The following is a 19196-nucleotide window of genomic DNA, read 5'->3' on the forward strand; positions in this document are numbered from 1 at the left end:
GTAAATAAAATGTGTTGAGTGCGTCGTTAAATAAAACAGTTCTTTCTTTCTTTCTTTATTTCCATACTGTCACGACAGTGATAAAAACATCATTACGTTTTATAAATGCAGTACATGTAATTAAAATTGAAATCACACACAAAATGCTTTGCCCCTGAGAAGACACGATGTGCTGTGAGCGACATAACTTTGAAGGTTATAGGTGTATATTGATAGATCCATTGAGAATTTATAATTGCGTCAAAGACATAACTGATACATGCATAACATACATTGGGGGATCGGGGCTCTAAATTTTGCGACAGCTATTTTTTTTTTTTTTTCCTTTTTTTTTTTACGTCGGAGAATAAAAAGGTCTTTCCTCACGCATAGTCCCCGCCCAAATGGATTTTCTGGATCCGTCACTGACATATTACAAGTTGTTGTAAATTTTTAGGGAATCTTTACATTAAAATAATTTGAAAGTAGTCACGGCGGGAAACCGTCATATAAGCCAGTTTTTGGTTTGTTTAACGACACCCCCACAGAACATTGATTTATTAATCATCGACTATTGGATTTCAACCATTTGGTAATTTTGACTTGTAGTCTTTGAGAAGAAACCCACTATATTTTTTCATTAGTAGCAAATGATCTTTTATATGCACCATCACACAGACAGGATAGTACATACCACGGCCTTTGATATACTAGTCGTAGTGCACTGGCTAAAACGAATAGGCCCTAACACATTAAAGACGGGGTCTCCGGTCATATTCTACTTTTTGTTGCTATTTTGATATTTAACTGAATTAAGTATATAATTGAATTATGAATACTGGGTCATAAATCATGGAAAAAAATATGGTTATTTTTAGTTGTTAAACATTATAGGACAAGACTAGTAGTTTAAATTGTTTTCAAAGCATCTTATGGTAGTGACGTAATCCGTGTGACCTTAAATAGGTCACCAACCGCACAACCCTGCCTCTAAGCATGCGCTGTAGGGTGTATACTACCAAATCAAATCCCATAGACGACAATAGTAACATATGCGGCTAAAACTCCTACCTGCAACGTATCAACCGACATAAACGCCACGGATATAAATACTACCACCCCTTACACTTAAAGTGAATCAGAAAAAAATGGGGGTCAAGCTGCTCGTTTCTGAGATAACGGGTAGCGTCTATGACTACCCTAGTTTCGCACAAAATTTGAGTACTTTTTTTTACAGGTACCCCATACATGTTTCAAGCACAAGGCTACTTGACACATTGGTCCCAGATGAAATAAAATTGCACATTTATTTTACCCAGATAAAATTATTATATTTTACTTATACTAAAATTATTATTTTTTACAACCAACACACTCACATTTATAACCAATCACAGGACTTGTGGTGTTCACTTCTCTATCAAAAGTACGGTGCACCTCCAACTTCGACCCAGCCGGAAATTAATTGGTATAGTGCTACCTGTAATAACCATGGTGACGAAATCTCGATTGTTCCCCTTTGTGAAGCATTGTAACTCGTGTGAAAAAGTTAACATACCTTGAACGTCAATAGTAAACTCTGTGTAAACACGTGACAGGTCACGATGACTTTTTCCGAGAAGACAGCTGCACTGATACCACACGAATCTTCTTAAGGTCATAGCTCATATTTTACCTGGGGGTATCGTGGGTAGAGATGTGGGTGGGTGGAACAAGCATGTACACTGCCACTAATAAGTTGTTCTTTCTTTCTTTTTTTCATTCTTTCATTTATTTATTTATTTATTTATTTTATTTATGTATTACATTTATTTTCATAGATCTTCTGACGACCATCATGGACGGTGTAGGCCCTACCCAGTCTTTAACGACTACCTTCATTACTGAGGGGTGATAAGATTGAAGTGGGCAGAATTTCCACTAAAAATTTAGTAATAATCCCCAAATCCCTTGCAGGTCAAGAACGATGGAACGAACTCCATTTCAGTTTTTCATCAATTTATCTTTGAAAACAATAGCACGCGCGCGTGCGTGCGTGCGTGCGTGCGTGTGTGTGTGTGTGTGTGTGTGTGTGTTGGAGGGGTAGGTATATCAGAGTATCTTCAGTGTGAAAAAGCTTTATTTGGTTGGTTTTGTTTATTTTGTTTAGTCTTAGCTACCTTGTCATTTGTCTGCTTGTTTTATTATTATTATTTTTACTTTAATATTACTTTAAAATTTCGAGCCTATTAATTAATTAAAAGCGGTAAACAGACAAACAACGTGATGGCAAATGATTTTTAAATGATCAAAATTGCTGCAATATAAAACCTCATCAGTTCCGATTCACAAGGCTGAACTGTATGATACTGCCTCACCCAAAAAACAATAATGTGGGGGACGTTAATTATCTAAAGAAAAAACAAACATCAAAATTATAAAGAACTCCCGTACCCCCCGCCCTACAATGACTAAATACATTCTTACACCGAATCTGCCGTGTGTTCAGGGCCCATTTGTGAATTAAGACTTTTAAGTCAGAAATCTAATCATATTGCAGTGTTAAAGTTTGTTTCGTTTAACGACACCACTAGAGCACATTGATTTATTAATCATCGGCTATAGAATGTCAAACATTTGGTAATTTTAACATATAGTCTTAGATAAGAAACCCGCTACAGTTTCCATTAGTAGCAACGGATTTGTTATATGCACATTCCCACAGACAGGATAGCACAAGAAATAGTCCAATAGACAGACCGCGCATCAAGCGGGTGCTTTACCATTGGTCTAAATGAATGAATGTTTTACGACACTCCAGCACGAAAAATACATCGGCTATTGGGTGTCAAACTATGGTAATGCAAAAAATAAAATGATGATCAACATCAATATAACAATTACAGATTTAAATAAAAACAGTGTAAAGAACTGTGCAAAAATACAAATATCACAGATAGATGCTGACTTTTATTCAAAATTTCAATTTTATCTCGAAGAAAACAAGGGAATTTGTGCTGTATTGGCCATTCTTAAAGATAATGTTACACCCCTGCACCACGGCGAGGTTACAGCACGCACAGGGGTACCATTGGTCTAGGTTCCGCCCCCATATTGCAGTGAGTCTTCAGGAAAGGTTCCTCAAGGATAGTGAAATTGTGATTATTAGAAGATTTAACGTAGTATGTCACAATGGAATGAATGAATGTTTAACGACACCCCAGCACGAAAAATACATCGGCTATTGGGTGTCAAACTATGGTAATGCAAATAAATAAAGTGATGATCAACATCAATATAAAAATTCAAGACAAACAAAAACAGTGTAAAGAACAGTGCAAAAACACAAATATCACAGAATGTTACGGATACTGAATTCTACTCAAAACTTCAATTTTGTGCTGTATTGGCCATTCTCAAAGAGAATGTTACACCCCTGCACCACGGTGAGGTTACAGCACACGCAGGGGAAGTATGTCACAAATTTCAGGAAACTGACAATAACACATTTGGGGGAGTTCCCATTATAGTTACTGAAAATATTCCCCAGAGTATATTGTAGTTACATTAAAATAACAAGGTGGCGGAATCAGTTGGCCGAGCGCTCGCCTGAGGTGCTTACATCGTAGGATCGAATCACCTCAGTGAACCCATTCTCCGATTGGTTGTTCCCTTTGTCCCAACCAGTGCACCATGGCTATTATATCAAAGGCTGTGGTATGTGCATATAAAAAATCTCTTGCTATAGATGTCAAAATTGTCAACTGTTTGACATCCAATAACCGATGATTAATAAATCAATGTGTTCTATAGGTGTTATTAAACAAAACAAACTTTTAAACCAATTTACAAGCTAAACTGTGGTCGTAAAGGTCACAGCTCATACAACTATTACTCTGTGTTCGGTTTAATTAACACCTCGTAATCTTTATAATCTTTATCTTTAATCCTAAATAACTCCAGGATCTCTTCGATCAACTCCAAACCCTTTTTATACTCATGCGAGATGTCAGTGGTCACCACACTCTAATAACATAAATGAACTTGGAAATAACGAAAATTTAGCTAGGCCAGTATGTTGTCCGAGGAAGAAATATGTCAAAACAAAGAATATGTTCTTCGCACATTTGGCTTGAAGTTAAAATCTGAGAACATGTCAATTCCTCTTCTGTACTGGATTCTAACACTTCATAAGAATCCATACAAGGAGAGAGATTTTGTGTTGTCCAGCAAATGCACCACCAACTCCTTGTCTAAAAAACTAATAATTATCCTGACCACTATCAACAATGGATTTTCAATATATTTCCAAAAGGTCTTTGAGACAAGTGGTTTTAATCATATGTGGATTCTCAAGAACTCCAAATATTTTCTTGAAATTACCCAGTACAAATCCAGATCAAAGTTCACCAGTGTTCAAATATTCGATTTTTTAACACTGTATACAACAATACCCCACGACAATTTCAAGGAAAAAATCCATTCCTTAACCAAAGAGACAGGTGAACAGAAATGCAAATATATAACTATCTTCAGTGGATCTGGACAATTTGTTATGATTGAAAATTATTGAAGACAAAAGTATACTGATATAGACATATGTGTGAAATGCGGGACTTCTTCATTGACAACATAATATATATATATATGTACGATTTTGGGATAGGACATAGAGACACGAAGTAGGCATTCCCATGGGCATCAGCTGTGCTCTATTCCTCACCAGTTTTTTTCTCTAAGATATAAATCAGATTTTCTAACTACTATGACTAAATCAAAACAAAAGTATCTGGCGAAAAAGTTTAATTTGATCTTCCGATATATTGATGATCTTATATCATTGAATTAATAATAAGATCACATATTCCCTTCAATTGATTTACCCGCTAGTTAGAAATAAAGGAAACTACAGAAAGTATAAATCTGTTTTATACCTTGATCTATACATACAGATTCAGAACGACGCTGGCCTTTATACAAAGCTGTATGATAAATAGGATGACTTCGACTTCAACTTTTCAATAGTCAATTTAATTTTCCATTCATGCCGAGCAATATTCCTTCTGCACCAGATTTTGGTATCTATATTACTTCTGAGATACCTTAGGGCATGCACATCATTTGCTGAGTTCAAAGACCAACATATCGTTCTGGTAGAGAAGTTGTTTGATCGGAGTTATAACATCATGAAACCTTCGAAACATTTTATGGTAGACACTCAGAAGCCATTTCACGATGTGACGTATCATTAACGAAAATTTGGTCGGATTCAGTGCCCTATTTTGACCGTGTATCTGCCTTTTTATCTTTTTGGTGAAAATCTTGTACATTTCAACTATGGACTTGATGGCTGTAGATTCTGTTCATGACGGGTGCCACCGGTGGGTCAGGATATGCTCATCTTTTGCGAACACCTGATATCATCACTGTTTATACAGTAATGTATTGAGCTCTATCCTGTGCAAGTGTGGGTTTTCTAAGCCAGTCTTTGCAGTGACAGTCCTCTTAAATGCGGCCCAGGGAGGACGAAACAGCCTTTTAGGTATCTCCTAGGTGAGTGGCAGTCCTCCTAAGGACAATCACCTGATAGTGGATCGTGGAAGCAATCACTATTTCATCAAAAACGTCTGCCTTGGGCAGATACGATTCTGATTACAGAATACTGTTTTGTCATTCCGATTCAGTACAGATGGGGTTTTGTCAGAAACAAAGCTGAAAAGCAGCCCATTAATTTTTAAATCTGAAAATGTTGAAGTATACAACAAGCTCTTCTCTATGGAAGGGTTGCACGACTTTCTGTGTAGAACCCATGGTACTTTAGTAGGATCAGATGAGATAAATGATCAACTACAGAAACATTTATCCTGAATCATCTCCGGTGGTTCTTTTAAATATGTTTTAACAATATCTGGATTTGTGAACACTTTCCGTCTAATTGGACGAAAGCCATTATTATTCCTATTCTCAAGCCTGGTAATGATTCAACAAAACCGTTAAGTTATCGCCCTATCGCTTTGACAAGTAGCATCTGTTAAACCATGGAACGAATGAACAACCGTAGACTGGTCTAGTATCTTGAGTTCCATAAATTGTTACTAGCGTGAAGTGTGGATTCAGATCCAGACGTAGCACGGTTGGTCATCTTGTTACATTTGAAACCTTTTGCAGGGAAGCTTTCATCCATAATTAAGATGTGGTCTCATTATTTTTCTATTTGGAGAAAGCTTACGATATCACGTGGATTTTAAAAGACCTCCTTCGAGGTCGTCTTCCTAATTTTATTTCTCAATGTTGAAAGGTCGGTGCTTTGCATGGGTGGGGTCGACTTTATCAGATACTCGCCCACAAGCGATATGTCTACCTCAATGGAGTATCCTGTCATTGAAATTCAAGAAGTTGTATGCCTTCAGTCGGTTTCACACAGTTTGGGCAGTCATTTGCAACTGATGGGCAATAATGGTGGGTGCTTGAAACCGGTTTCGATGGTTATGGTTCGGATATACCGATACTCCGCGACTAACTTAACCTGTGACCTACACTCCGAGGACGGTCACTGGTGGATCCAGTGACGTCTAATCCATTAACAAGTGTTGATACAGTCTACAGTCTACTGCTCTCTCATAGACATTTGGAGTCGAGTGTGGCATAGCCAAAAGGAATTATATAGATGTCATTTGTTGGTTTTTAAACAGTGTTGAATCTGTGTGAGTATTCGAGGGGAAAAAACCAGACCCATATGCGCAGGAAAACATTCCTAGCATGTAAAAATCACGCATTTGCCCTACCCGTGAGCTCGTTACATCATCAACAGTGCTATCATTCCGACAAAACATGCACGTGCAATGTGTTGTAGCGGCGCATATGTGTTGAGATATGTTCTTTCTTTTTTTTTAGTGTAATTTTAATCAACTTACAAAATACAATCAAATATAGAGAAAAACACTGGTGAAAGCATTTTTTCTCCAATTAACATCTTTTTGAAATAAATCGACCATTCTGTTAATATTAGTGTTAGACTGTTTGCGTTTAATGGAACCCAGTAGCCAGACACAATGTGCCAGTGGTGCCTTTAAACAAAACAAACTTTAACTTTCAACTAGTATTCGTCTTCTCCCTCCTCCTCACCCTCCACAGAGTTGACGCCAATCGCTTCGTAGTCCTTCTCCAGGACAGCCATATACTCGCGAGCCTCCGAGAACTCCCCCTGCTCCATATCCTCACCGACGTACCAGTGGACGAAGGCGAACCTGGAGTACAACAGGTCGAACTTGTGGTTGAGACGCGCCCACGCCTCGGCAATGGCGGTCGTGTTGCTCAACATGCAGACGGCACGCTGGACTTTGGCCAAGTCTCCTCCCGGGACGACGGTGGGCGGCTGATAGTTGATGCCGACCTTGAACCCGGTGGGACTCCAGTCGACGAACTGGATAGTTCTCTTGGTCTTGATGTTAGCAATGGCGGCGTTGACGTCCTTGGGCACGACGTCACCACGGTACAGCATGCAACAGGCCATGTACTGTCCGTGACGAGGATCGCACTTGACCATCTGGTTGGCAGGCTCGAAGGTTGCGTTGGTGATCTCAGCAACAGACAGCTGCTCGTGGTAGGCCTTCTCGACGGAGATGACCGGGGCGTAGGTGGCCAGGGTGAAGTAGATACATGGGTAGGGCACCAAGTTGGTCTGGAACCCGGTCATGTCAACGTTAAGGGCGCCGTCGAAGCGGAGAGAGGCAGTAATGGAACTGACGATCTGGCCAATGAGACGGTTCAGGTTGGTGTATGTCGGACGTTCAATGTCAAGGTTTCGTCGACAGATGTCGTAGATGGCCTCATTGTCGACCATAAACGCGCAGTCGGAGTGCTCCATGGTGGCATAGGTGGTCAGGACGGAGTTGTAGGGTTCCATTACTGCCGTGGAGATCTGAGGAGCAGGGTAGACGGCGAACTCTAGCTTGGATTTCTTTCTATAGTCCACCGACAGACGCTCCATGAGAAGGGAGGTGAAACCTGACCCTGTACCACCACCGAAACTGTGGAAGATGAGGAATCCCTGGAGACCAGTGCACTGGTCGGCCAGCTTCCGGATTCTGTCAAGGACAAGATCGACGATCTCCTTGCCGATTGTGTAGTAACCGCGAGCGTAGTTGTTGGCTGCATCTTCCTTGCCAGTGATCATGTGGTCGGGGTGGAACAGTTGACAATATGTGCCGGTTCGGACCTCGTCTGTAAAGTATCAAAATGTAACATCACTCTCCCTTTCTCTTTTACATATATATATGTATGTATGTGTGTGTGTGTGTGTGTGTGTGTGTGTGTGTGTGTGTGTGTGTGTGTGTGTGTGTGTGTGTGTAATCGTATTGTAATTGTAATCGTAATAATGGCATTGTTAAGTAATCGTAATCGTAGTCGTAATCGATTACTTTCGTCAAATAATCGCCCAATCTCTGATATACGTAACATTTATATACAAGTAATTGAAAGTAAACGATTACGATTGTGAATACATTATTGTCCAGTAATCATAGTCCAGGGGCCAGATACAGAAACTCCCCCCCCCCCCCCCCCGGTTTTTTTGGAGACAAGTATTTTTAGATACCTCATTATATATGATTTTAATATCTGCTTGTCTCCAGCAAAAAATGTTTGTGGAATAAAAAAAAAATCGCCATTTCAATAGGGGTACCGTTGCACATTTTGTGTCCCAAAAATACTACTAGTATATGGAAAAATTAAATATAATGATAAAGTTGTCATCCATTTTTTAACAGATATAAGGCTAGAATGGATGATATTCACCCTATACTAGATGTTAATATTAATAAACCCAATACCAATGCAATATGTGGTATGTGGTATGGATCATGATTTACCCATCTGCAAAAGTTAAGCAATGCCTGAAATGCATTATTTTCTAGATTTACACATACATTAATTATTAATATTTGCACTGTATTTAATATATTGCGGCAGCATTATTCAAATACGGTTCAGTATATCTGCCTATACTATACTCAACAAAATTAATTAAGGACCAATAGATATTTTAGTATTTTCCTTTAAATATGGGGGAATTTACAACTTCTTCCTTTCTAAGGTATCAGCATTGTGGCATGTTCCTAAACTTACAATCTAATTAAAATTAGCTCCACTATTACATGTGGATCTAACACCAGCCAGTTGGAGCTCATGTCCACCAATCAAAACCTTACTTGCAGAATCCTGCCAGTGATTTAAAAATAATTTGAAAACATTCCGAATTATCCTGAGGGTATACAACATGTTTCGTGTGAATTACGAATGCCTTAAAACATGTTTTATTTTATAAAATAAATCATTTGTAATGTAAAACTGAAGACTGATTTAGTTTGGGTTTTTTTTATAAATAAATAAATAATTTTTAATGTAAAATTGAAGACTGATAACCCACCCCGTACGCATTGGTATGGTTCGCTGTACTGCGGTCACTAAAATAGACTCGCCCGATATTTTTAGAATTTGTATGCTCCCAAATAACGTTATAAAAGGCGAAGTGTGATTGGTCAATATTTAAATTATTATTTACAGACGAGATGTTACCTGGACATTGGGGACTACGCGTGTTGTTAGCAATCCGATTAAAATTAGTTCTACTGGTCTAAATAAGGCATTCGTAATTCACATGAAACATGTTGTATACCCTCAGGATAATTCGGAATGTTTTCAAATTATTTTTAAATCACTGGCAGGATTCTGTAAGTAAGGTTTTGATTGGTGGACATGAGCTCCAACTGGCTGGTGTTAGATCCACATGTAATAGTGGAGCTAATTTTAATTATATTGCAAAACTTAATGATGTAAACAACAATTTAGAGGGAACACAATGACAAGCATCATTGGGAACCAATGTGAAACAAATCCTAGCCAAATGCTCATTTCAATATTTTCCATAAATTTGTGAAATACCCACTGTGTTCAAGATGTTTACGTTTATCATGGGTCAAATTTTACTGAAACAATGTTTAGAAGTCATGTACATATGACCAAAACTAGCTAAAATAATATGACACTAACAAAGAATTATCAGAAAGTTTACTAGCCCTTAATTAATTTTGTTGAGTATACATGTATGTACTAAATACCAGTGTTAAAATTTAAAACGTCAGTATTGTGTACCAAATTGCCTTTGCATTAAATGTACAATTAATCTACATGTATCTCATTGAAGTTCATCTTATACTAGTCTATGTTTATAATATTTTTAGAAAGAAAGTTTGTTTTGTTTAATGACACCACCAGAGCACATTGATTATTTAATCATCAGCTATTGGATGTCAAACATTTGGTAACTTCTGATGCTACATCAGTGGAAAATCGCTACATTTTCCCATTAGCAGCAAGGAATTTTTATAAACATTTTCCCATAGACAGGAAAGTACACACCATGACCTTTGACCAGTTGTGGTGCACTGGTTGGAACGAGAAAAACTCAATCAGTTGAATGGATCCAACGAAGAGGTACGATCCTGCGATGCAAACACCTCAGGTGAGCACTCAACCGACTGAGCTATATTCCGTCCCTAAAATATTTTTTTATTTGTCTTTCTATTAACTTATGCTCAGGTGTATATAATATTGTCATAAGCACTAGGACAGTCTTAACTTCCTTTCATATTCCTTTGTATTTTTATGCAATTATAAAATATTATGTCTGTTATGTTCACAATTTCTGGGATTCTTCTTCTCCAGGTTCTGCTGGGATTCTTCCATAGTATGTCCATCAGCTCTAATGGTATCATATCACCATTTCATATCTAGTGTTCCTTCCGAAATTTCTCACCCATGACCATTTGGTTGGGAAATAGCCTGGACTGCCTAGTATGACGGATACCAAATGACAGTTTGGCAATTTGATCTCTTTATGTGCATTCTCAGTGAATATATGTACATGCAAGGTGGAGAAGGCTGACGTATACTCTACTGTAGTTCAATATTATCATCCTTGGTTTGGCAACAAACATTTCCAGATATTTCTCAAGTCATAATTGTTAGTGTTATTTACACTTGCACTCCCATAGAGAAGGTATATGGGATGCTCTACTTCTTAAATATATGAACCTCAATTTCTGCTCATCTTCCATGAGCTAAAAACATAAAAAGGAAGTTTGGATATTGCTTGAGACTATTCAAAACCATCAGTTTTTCATTCTGCATAAAAGTCCTGTTGCTATCATACATGTAGTCAGTAAAGGCAAGCACAGCAGGAATTGCTAGCTGGTGTCTTCCCTGCATCCTTAATGATGCTGTGCACATCTATAAGTTGCCTCTTGTTGCCAAGTTGAATGTATAAATATGTTTGTAGCTGGGATGGTGAACTGGCAGCAATATACAAAAATTGAAGTATAATCTTTGTCTCTGCATCTTCTTGTGTACTTTACAACACACTCAGACATGGTTTGCATTTGAAATGTATTTCATCACACAAATATAACCTTCTTCCCAAGAAGATAGGGGCAGAGTTATTATTTTTTTAAATTTAAAGGTAATGTCTTCCAGTCTCTTGAGACCTTTGTAGGGATTCCTTAAATCAAGTGTTGCTCCTATAGGGAGGAGATCCGATGTAGGGTGGATGGACTGTATTAATGTACCTATATTCCATCAGATTCAGGCACGTCCATTCTGGGCACAACCTCTGACTTCACCAGTAACCGAGTCGGACCGGTGTTTTCTAGTTGGTATAGCCATAGACAACAATGACAGAAAAAATATGACATTACAAATGTACATGTATACGAATGAATGAATGAATGAATGAATGAATGAATGAATGTTTAACGACACCCCAGCACGAAAAATACATCGGCTATTGGGTGTCAAACTATGGTAATGCAAATAAATAAAGTGATGATCAACATCAACATAAAAATTCAAGGTTTAAACAAAAACAGTGTAAAGAACTGTGCAAAAATACAAATACAAATATCACAGAATTTTACGGACACCGAATTTTACTCTAAACTTCAATTTGTGCTGTATTGGCCATTCTCAAAGAGAATGTTACACCCCTGCACCACGGTGAGGTTACAGCACGCGCAGGGGTACATGTATACGAATGCTATTTTGAAACATGGTTAACTGTATTAGTTCACTGATAAATGAAGTACTTAATTGGAACGTAATTGACAAATAACACATTCTGAATATTTAAAATATTTAAGAAATTCAAACTTATCTTGTGAGATAAAAAAACAAAAACAAACAAAAAAACACACAAAAAACAACAACAACATTATAAAAATAAAACGTCTCCAGCACCCAGTGTTCCCAGGCGGTCACCCATTCAAGTACTAACCTGGCCCTATGTTGTTTAACTCCGGTGATTGAACACCAACTGGATTAACCTGATTAATAGCATCAGTTGAACCATTTCAAAATAAATAAACTACTTAATTGGATCAAACGTAACTGACAAATAATAATGAAAAATTGTATGATGAACTGTTGTGAGATAGGTGAATTGTCTATGTAATGCATATTTGCCTGGGAATAATACGTAAATTAATTTTTTATGTTTGCAAGACTTGTGTTTAATATAAAGATATTCAAAATATCCATGTACATGGTTTAGACAGCATGCACTGCACCATGTTTGAATAATGCTGCCATCATATATTATACTAAAAGGCAAAAGACACACAAAAGACAAAAATAATTGATGATAAGTTTTTACTGCCGTGTATGAAACGTTATAACGTGGAAAGAGAAATGTCCGAAGGTATGGAAACGAGCAATAGTCCATGAAAAGGGCGCACCTGCCATATGCAAATCAGCCACATCACTAGAGGGGGTCCAGGGCGAAGTTCCCACAGTCAGTAGCGAGTGTGTCCACCTTGAGCATTGATACAGGCCTGGCGCCGTCGTCTCATTGAGGCCACTAAACACTGAGAAAGTTCCTGGGAATGCCATTCCAGATCTGAGGCAGGATCAGCCATGTGTCTTGACGAGGGGTTGTCACGGGTGGTCGGCCGCTACGGGGACGGTCCCTGGCCTGGTTGTTTTGTTGATATCGTTGTCATAAGTGCCGTATGATGTTTCTGTGTACGTTGAATTGACGTGCAACGTCACGCTGCGAGGTCCCAGATTCAAGCATCCCTATGACTCGCCATTTGTCATTTTCACTGAGGTGTGGCATGACGAACTTCCATCAAACAGTTCACTGATGGTGTTTTTCTGACTTCTGGACTTCTGAAGGCTGCACAGAGTGGCAATGATTTGCGACTGAATGTTTGGCCTTTTATGGTGAACACTGGACAGGATTTCTTCCCAAATATTCCATGTTTCTTGCACAAAGCATGCAATTGCTGCAACAACTGCTTGGTTGCATTTCTTTGAGCTGTTTCATGCACATTTTCTCTGGTTTACATCCATAAATCCATTCACAAATGTATTACCCCAAACAATCCATGTCACAATAACTTTTGCCTTTTAGTATAAATACAATACAAAGTTAATAATAAAAGGTTCGGACAGTTCTAATTACGGTATGTATTTACAAATGTACATTATTATATATATCGGGAACTGCGTAACCTTTACTGGCGAGTATACCTTCGGTACTATATCCATACAACATATATATTGCATTTCGTTTTGGTTTGTTGTTATGAACATGTAGTTAATCATGAATAGCATTCATAATTTGGTCTTAAATCTATTCATAATATGTCTGGATGTTAACTTCAACGCTGTCATTAAATATTGTCATATACTATGTTTGTAATATCCAGGACATTTCAGTTTCATTACCTCACTATACTTAGATGCTAAAGATTTTTTTTTTTGGTAGATTACATTCACCAGTAACCCAGCTTTAAACTAAAAGCAGTGATATAGTCCAGAATTATTTTCAAACATTTTTGATAATTAGGTAGAATATTCACCTTGATAAGAAATTTGCCCTGTTAAAAATAAATAGGGTGCCACCAACAGATTGCCTGCAGACAAGTTGCTTTGAATATGTCTATGGATAGGCTTCACGGATATACTCATTTGGAAAAATCCCTTCGGGGATGGGGGTGGGGGGCAGGGATTACAATCATGATTACATTGCAACAGAGGTGCAGAAGTAGTGGAATGATGTCACCAACATAAAATTGTTAATTGTATTTCACAACCATACCAATTCCATTCATTGAAAGACATAATGAATTATTTGGGATTATTTATTAAATCGTTTCAGAAATGTATGAACCTATGTACACAGGACAAATTATCATTACTATTACATGTATTATTATACATGTTGTTTTTTTTTAATTTACTAACTTTTTTTTTTTTTGGGGGGGGGGGGGGAGAGAGAGAGAGAGAGAGAGAGAGAGAGAGAGAGAGAGAGAGAGAGAGAGAGAGAGAGAGAGAGAGAGAGAGAGAGAGAGAGAGAGAGAGAGAGATTTGACGATCATAAAAATGTCTTTTTGACGTATTATAATAACCTTTTTTCTCCTGATGTCAGGAACTCGCATTTGAGACTATCCAAAGATAACAGTTTAGCTCCCCTTAAATACAGGCATGTAGGAACCGGGCAGGGGGACACGTGCCCCAATTTTAAACCGAAAAGCTTTTTTCTCTCCTATTATACATAAAAACCCCATAATGTGCTTGTAAACCCCCACCCCACCCCCAACAGGCTCGTAGGAACCGGGGAAGAGAGTGAGCGAAAGTGTGCCGTTTTTATTCACTGACACCACATGGACTCTAGACCATAAGGAACATGACCCATCACACCTGAGTCGAATGTAGTTTTTCACTGCGCTCGTTTACACATCTTCCGACCGATCGCCATTCGCTAGGAAGCCGATGCAACAATTTGGTTTCGATAACACGTCTGTAACCCAAGCATGCGAAAAGTCTCCAGACTATGGGTGCGGGTTAAGGTTTTCGGCGTGTTACGTAGCCCATGGTTACCATTGGACTATACAATAACCTAGTGTGAACCTAACTCAGGTATGAGAAATCGGCCCAAAGTTTAAACAATACCTTGCAATCATAATCGTTGCCTTCTGTCCTAGTTACATTATAGCAAAATGCTGTCTTAAATCATTGTTTTCATTTAGACTTTCGTTTTTGACGGGCGCGAGCGCTATCACGCCCGTGAACCCCCGTCATCTCAATCTGACGGGCGCGAAATAACGCGCCCCTAAATTGAAAAAATCACGCTTGTGTTTTGGTTTTTTTTTTAACTTTGCCATTTTAATTGTTTATTAAATCCAATCCACAACGCCACAAACCTTTCCATTCTGTTCACAATGAACTTCCTAGAATACTTTTTATAAATTAAAATACGATTGGTTGGTTATCTTTACACTGAGCCAATCAGCTAGGAGTTCACTTATTATTAAGATCTCGTCGGTTTTGTTGTGTTTCGTACAATGCAGGTAACATCGCAAAATATATTTTACACTTTTGTCGTTTTGATCAAGCACAGAAAATATAATACGGTAGGTGCATTTTCCAATACTCATGTGATGTGTATAATGTTTATACATGTTGATATCACATTAAACGCGTACACCAACAAAAAACAAATTTAGTAAAACAAGTTTTGTTTTCGTTAATAGCATAGCGACATACTCCAGACATTTCTACTTTCTGTTTCACGATACTGCCACGTGACACTGACCTTGGTAGAGTCAGATTTCTAGTACATGTAATTGGTTGACGGGCACCTGAAACAAACCTACACCGATTTAATTTCAACTTTAAAGCATGTATATTTTAAAATTAAATTTACACCAGGTGGGGTTTGTGTGTGTGTGTGTGTGTGTGTGTGTGTGTGTGTGTGTGTGTGTGTGGGGGGGGTTATGGGTTGCTATGATTCGAGTTAGTAGTATAATAAATGACATGTTAACTACAGTACCCCGATAATCAAAGTTAATCCTGTTTGTAAAAATATATATTTATAAAAATTGTAGTAAGATATAATTTGGGTAGAAAACAATAGATGTTGACATTTTCTCTGTTATGACATTATTATTAGTTTTTAAAATAGAGAATTTGTAGGTACATAACATGTATATTATATATTATGATATCATGATATATGTGATAACCCTGTGCCGTGTGGTTGTTACACTTTTACATTCAATTCACAGGTTTGTGTCCATGGAGAAATCTGCGATGAAAACTAAAATTATTGTACTTGTTTAAATAAAACAGAATAAGCACAATCAAATCAGTTTCAATTCCTTATTCATAAATAGTCAACATATTATCATGATTCAGAATTTTAATGCAACATGATATGCATATAATACATAAGAAATTGACAAATGTTGTGTCTATGGTGTTTCTTTTTCTTGTGTAATACTGCGATGACCCATTCCTTCCATCTTTGAGAACAACCATCATATTAGTTAAATTAAGATATTCATTTTGAAAACAAAAAACATTAACCCTTAAGATATTTAATTTCGAAACTATTACTCCTCAAACTTAATCATGTTCTTGGGTGCCATTCCTCTCGGTCTCTTGCTTCTAATTCTGATTATTTTGAGGGGTGCGATTGTTCCCTCCTCTGAATTTTGAGGAGTGTGATTTCCAGCCCCCTCGTAAGCATTTTGAGGAGTGCGATTTTTAGCACTCCTGGGTTTTTAAAAAACGAAAGTCTGATTTATTAGTGAAAAATGTTCCAACCACTATTGATCAAAGGCCGTTGTATGTGCTTTTCTGTCTGTGGGAAAGTACACATAAAACATCCCTTGCTGCTAATGGAAACATGTATTGGGTTTTCTCTGATGACTACGTGTCTAACTTTATTTGACATCCAATAGCTGATGATTAATTAATCAATGTGCTCTAGTGGTGCGTTAAACAAAACAAACCTTAACTTGATTAGTAAAAATTACTGTATTTTATCCATTCTCAGTCTGGAGCTCGCCGCGGTAAGACCTGTTTGTTTCGCCTGCGCCACTGCATGTGCTTTCGCGTGCTCCAGTTGCTGTTTTAAAAACTTTATTTTGTTTAACGACACCACTAGAGCACGTTGATTTATTATCATCGGCTAGTGGATGTCAAACGGGTAATTCTGACATATAGTCTGAGAGAGGAAAGCCGGTACATTTTTCTATTAGTAGCAATGGATATTTTACATGCAATTCCCCACAGATTTGAATGAAAAATAGCCCATTGGGACCACCGACGAGGATCGATCCCAGAATGCGAATGCTTTATCAATGTTTTACTGGAATTTATCCGGCCATTTGGGACTGGTTTAACGCTAAGACGCATCTCGTTTGAATAATCTGCACAACCAGGGTGGATTCCTTTATTATTATTTTTTATTTTCTTTTTTAGCAAGATTCCTTGCCTCCACGTCATTATTTTTTTCTGGCTGATTTTAGCTGACTTGTTCGGTGACTCGTATTTATAACCATTGTGCAAAACGTCACGGTTGTTCGCGTTTATTCTTTACCTGTCTCTGTCTGTCGTAACAGCATCGGAAGAAGAACACAAAAAGAAAAAAGAAAAAATTTGCTTTGTTTAACGACAACACTAGAGCACATTGCTTTATTAATAACCAACTATTGGATGTCAAACATATGGTAATTTTAACACAGTCTTAGGGAGGAAACCCGCTACATTTTTCCATTAGTAGCAAGGAATCGTTTTCATGCATCATCCCACAGACAGGATATCATATACTACGGCCTTTGTGATGCACTGGCTAGAACGAGAAATAGCCCAATGGGCCCACCGACGGGGATCGATCCTAGACCGACCGCGCATCAGGCGAGCGTTTTAACACTAGGCTACGCGCACCGGAAGATTGACTGTTCCTCTAAGAAGAAATAGGAAGAGGTGTCGGCCTCTTGTTTTACACTGATACAATCTCGTACCCCCCCCCCCCCCCCCCCCCCCCCCCACACACACACAAACACACCCCGGAGCCCGTCCGTAACATTATACGAACTATGACGACTGGACTATACGGTACCTAATCTGATTTTCTTGTGAAGACTGATCGCTTCTCGGGACCTATGTATAGCCTTCTTCCATATCTACTCACTAAGGAATTTTTTTGATAAGATGCAACCCATCTCGTCCTTACAAGCGCTGCACTTTAACGGCCACACGCGTGGACATATAAATCAGACTTTACATAAACATTTAGGCCTTCGTTCAAAATCTTATGTCAAAATTCGTTATTTCCTTTCCCCCTACATTGTTAAATAGTCACCAAAAAAACCTTTTTTTTTAAAATTCTTTTTTGAAAATACTAGATTTTTACAATATTTCGTAATTAGCTGATGTGTGAAATACCGATGACAGTTGGTTCTAGATCAACAAAGACAGCCCGGGGGACGTGCTTGCCCGCCCATGTCTCAGTGAAAAACGTGTTGAATGAGTCGTCCCTTCCCCCGATCATCTCGTCGGACGACATCTGTCCATCAGGCTGGATTCCGTGCTCCAGACAGTACAACTCCCAGCATGCATTGCCGATCTGGACTCCGGCCTGTCCCACGTGGATACTGATGCATTCCTTCTACAAAACAAAACGATCTTGATGTATATTTAGCATATTTAGTTAAAGTTTGTTTTGTTTATCGATACGATTAGATCAAACATTAATTAATTAATCACTAGCTGCTAGGAAAGAAAGAAAATGAATATTTTAAACTACGCCTCTTTAAAGTTATTTCGACAGACAGAGAGAGAGAGAGAGAGAGAGAGAGAGAGAGAGAGAGAGAGAGAGAGAGAGAGAGAGAGAGAGAGAGAGAGAGAGAGAGAGAGAGAGGAAACCCACTGCCGCCACATATGATACTCATAGCAAAGGATCTTTTATATATGCACTTTCCTATAGACAGGATAGCACATACCATGACCATTGTTGTACCAGTCGTCGATGCTGCAACCTCCCGCGACTCAGGCGAGCTACATCCAGCGAGCTACATCCAGCTGCCCCCCCCCCCCCCCCCCCCCCCGCCCGGCAATCGGAGGTCAAACATTTGATACGTCCGACACAGTCATTAAAGGAAACCCGCTACATTTGTTGACTAGCAGCTAGAGATCTTTCAGGAATATAAGCTTCATCCTTGAATGGACAAAAGTACAGAAATTAAAGGGACATACCCTAGTTTTTAAACACTAAGGCATATGTTTTACTATTAAAGCCGTTTTTGATAACTTAAATGTTATTGTTTATATTATCCATTTCCGTACATTCGAAGTGTTTTTTGTCATCCTGGTGTTTTTAATATCACAAAATG

At 38.3% G+C, this 19196-nt stretch overlaps 1 protein-coding gene across 1 annotated transcript; it reads right to left on the reverse strand.

Annotated features, from left to right (window-relative positions):
* Positions 1 to 7054: 7054 nt before the first annotated feature.
* On the reverse strand, positions 7055 to 18478 carry LOC121377910 (tubulin alpha-1 chain-like). Its single transcript, XM_041506010.1, has 2 exons — positions 18250 to 18478; positions 7055 to 8181 (listed from the first exon to the last, which is right to left on the reverse strand). The coding sequence occupies exons 1-2, from the start codon at positions 18368 to 18370 to the stop codon at positions 7055 to 7057; spliced, it is 1248 nt and encodes a 415-aa protein (XP_041361944.1). The 5' UTR covers positions 18371 to 18478.
* Positions 18479 to 19196: the final 718 nt, after the last annotated feature.

Source organism: Gigantopelta aegis, chromosome 2 (genome assembly GCF_016097555.1).
Source record: "Gigantopelta aegis isolate Gae_Host chromosome 2, Gae_host_genome, whole genome shotgun sequence".
Taxonomy (NCBI): domain Eukaryota; kingdom Metazoa; phylum Mollusca; class Gastropoda; order Neomphalida; family Peltospiridae; genus Gigantopelta; species Gigantopelta aegis.

What these genes read in the sequence shown, in the direction of transcription:
- LOC121377910 (XM_041506010.1), bottom strand. Translation starts at nt 18,370, where the DNA reads ATGTCGTCCGACGAGATGATCGGGGGAAGGGACGACTCATTCAACACG. An exon ending in TCTAGAACCAACTGTCATCG is followed by an intron (nt 8,182 to 18,249) that starts GTATTTCACACA and finishes GATACTTTACAG; the next exon opens with ACGAGGTCCGAACCGGCACA.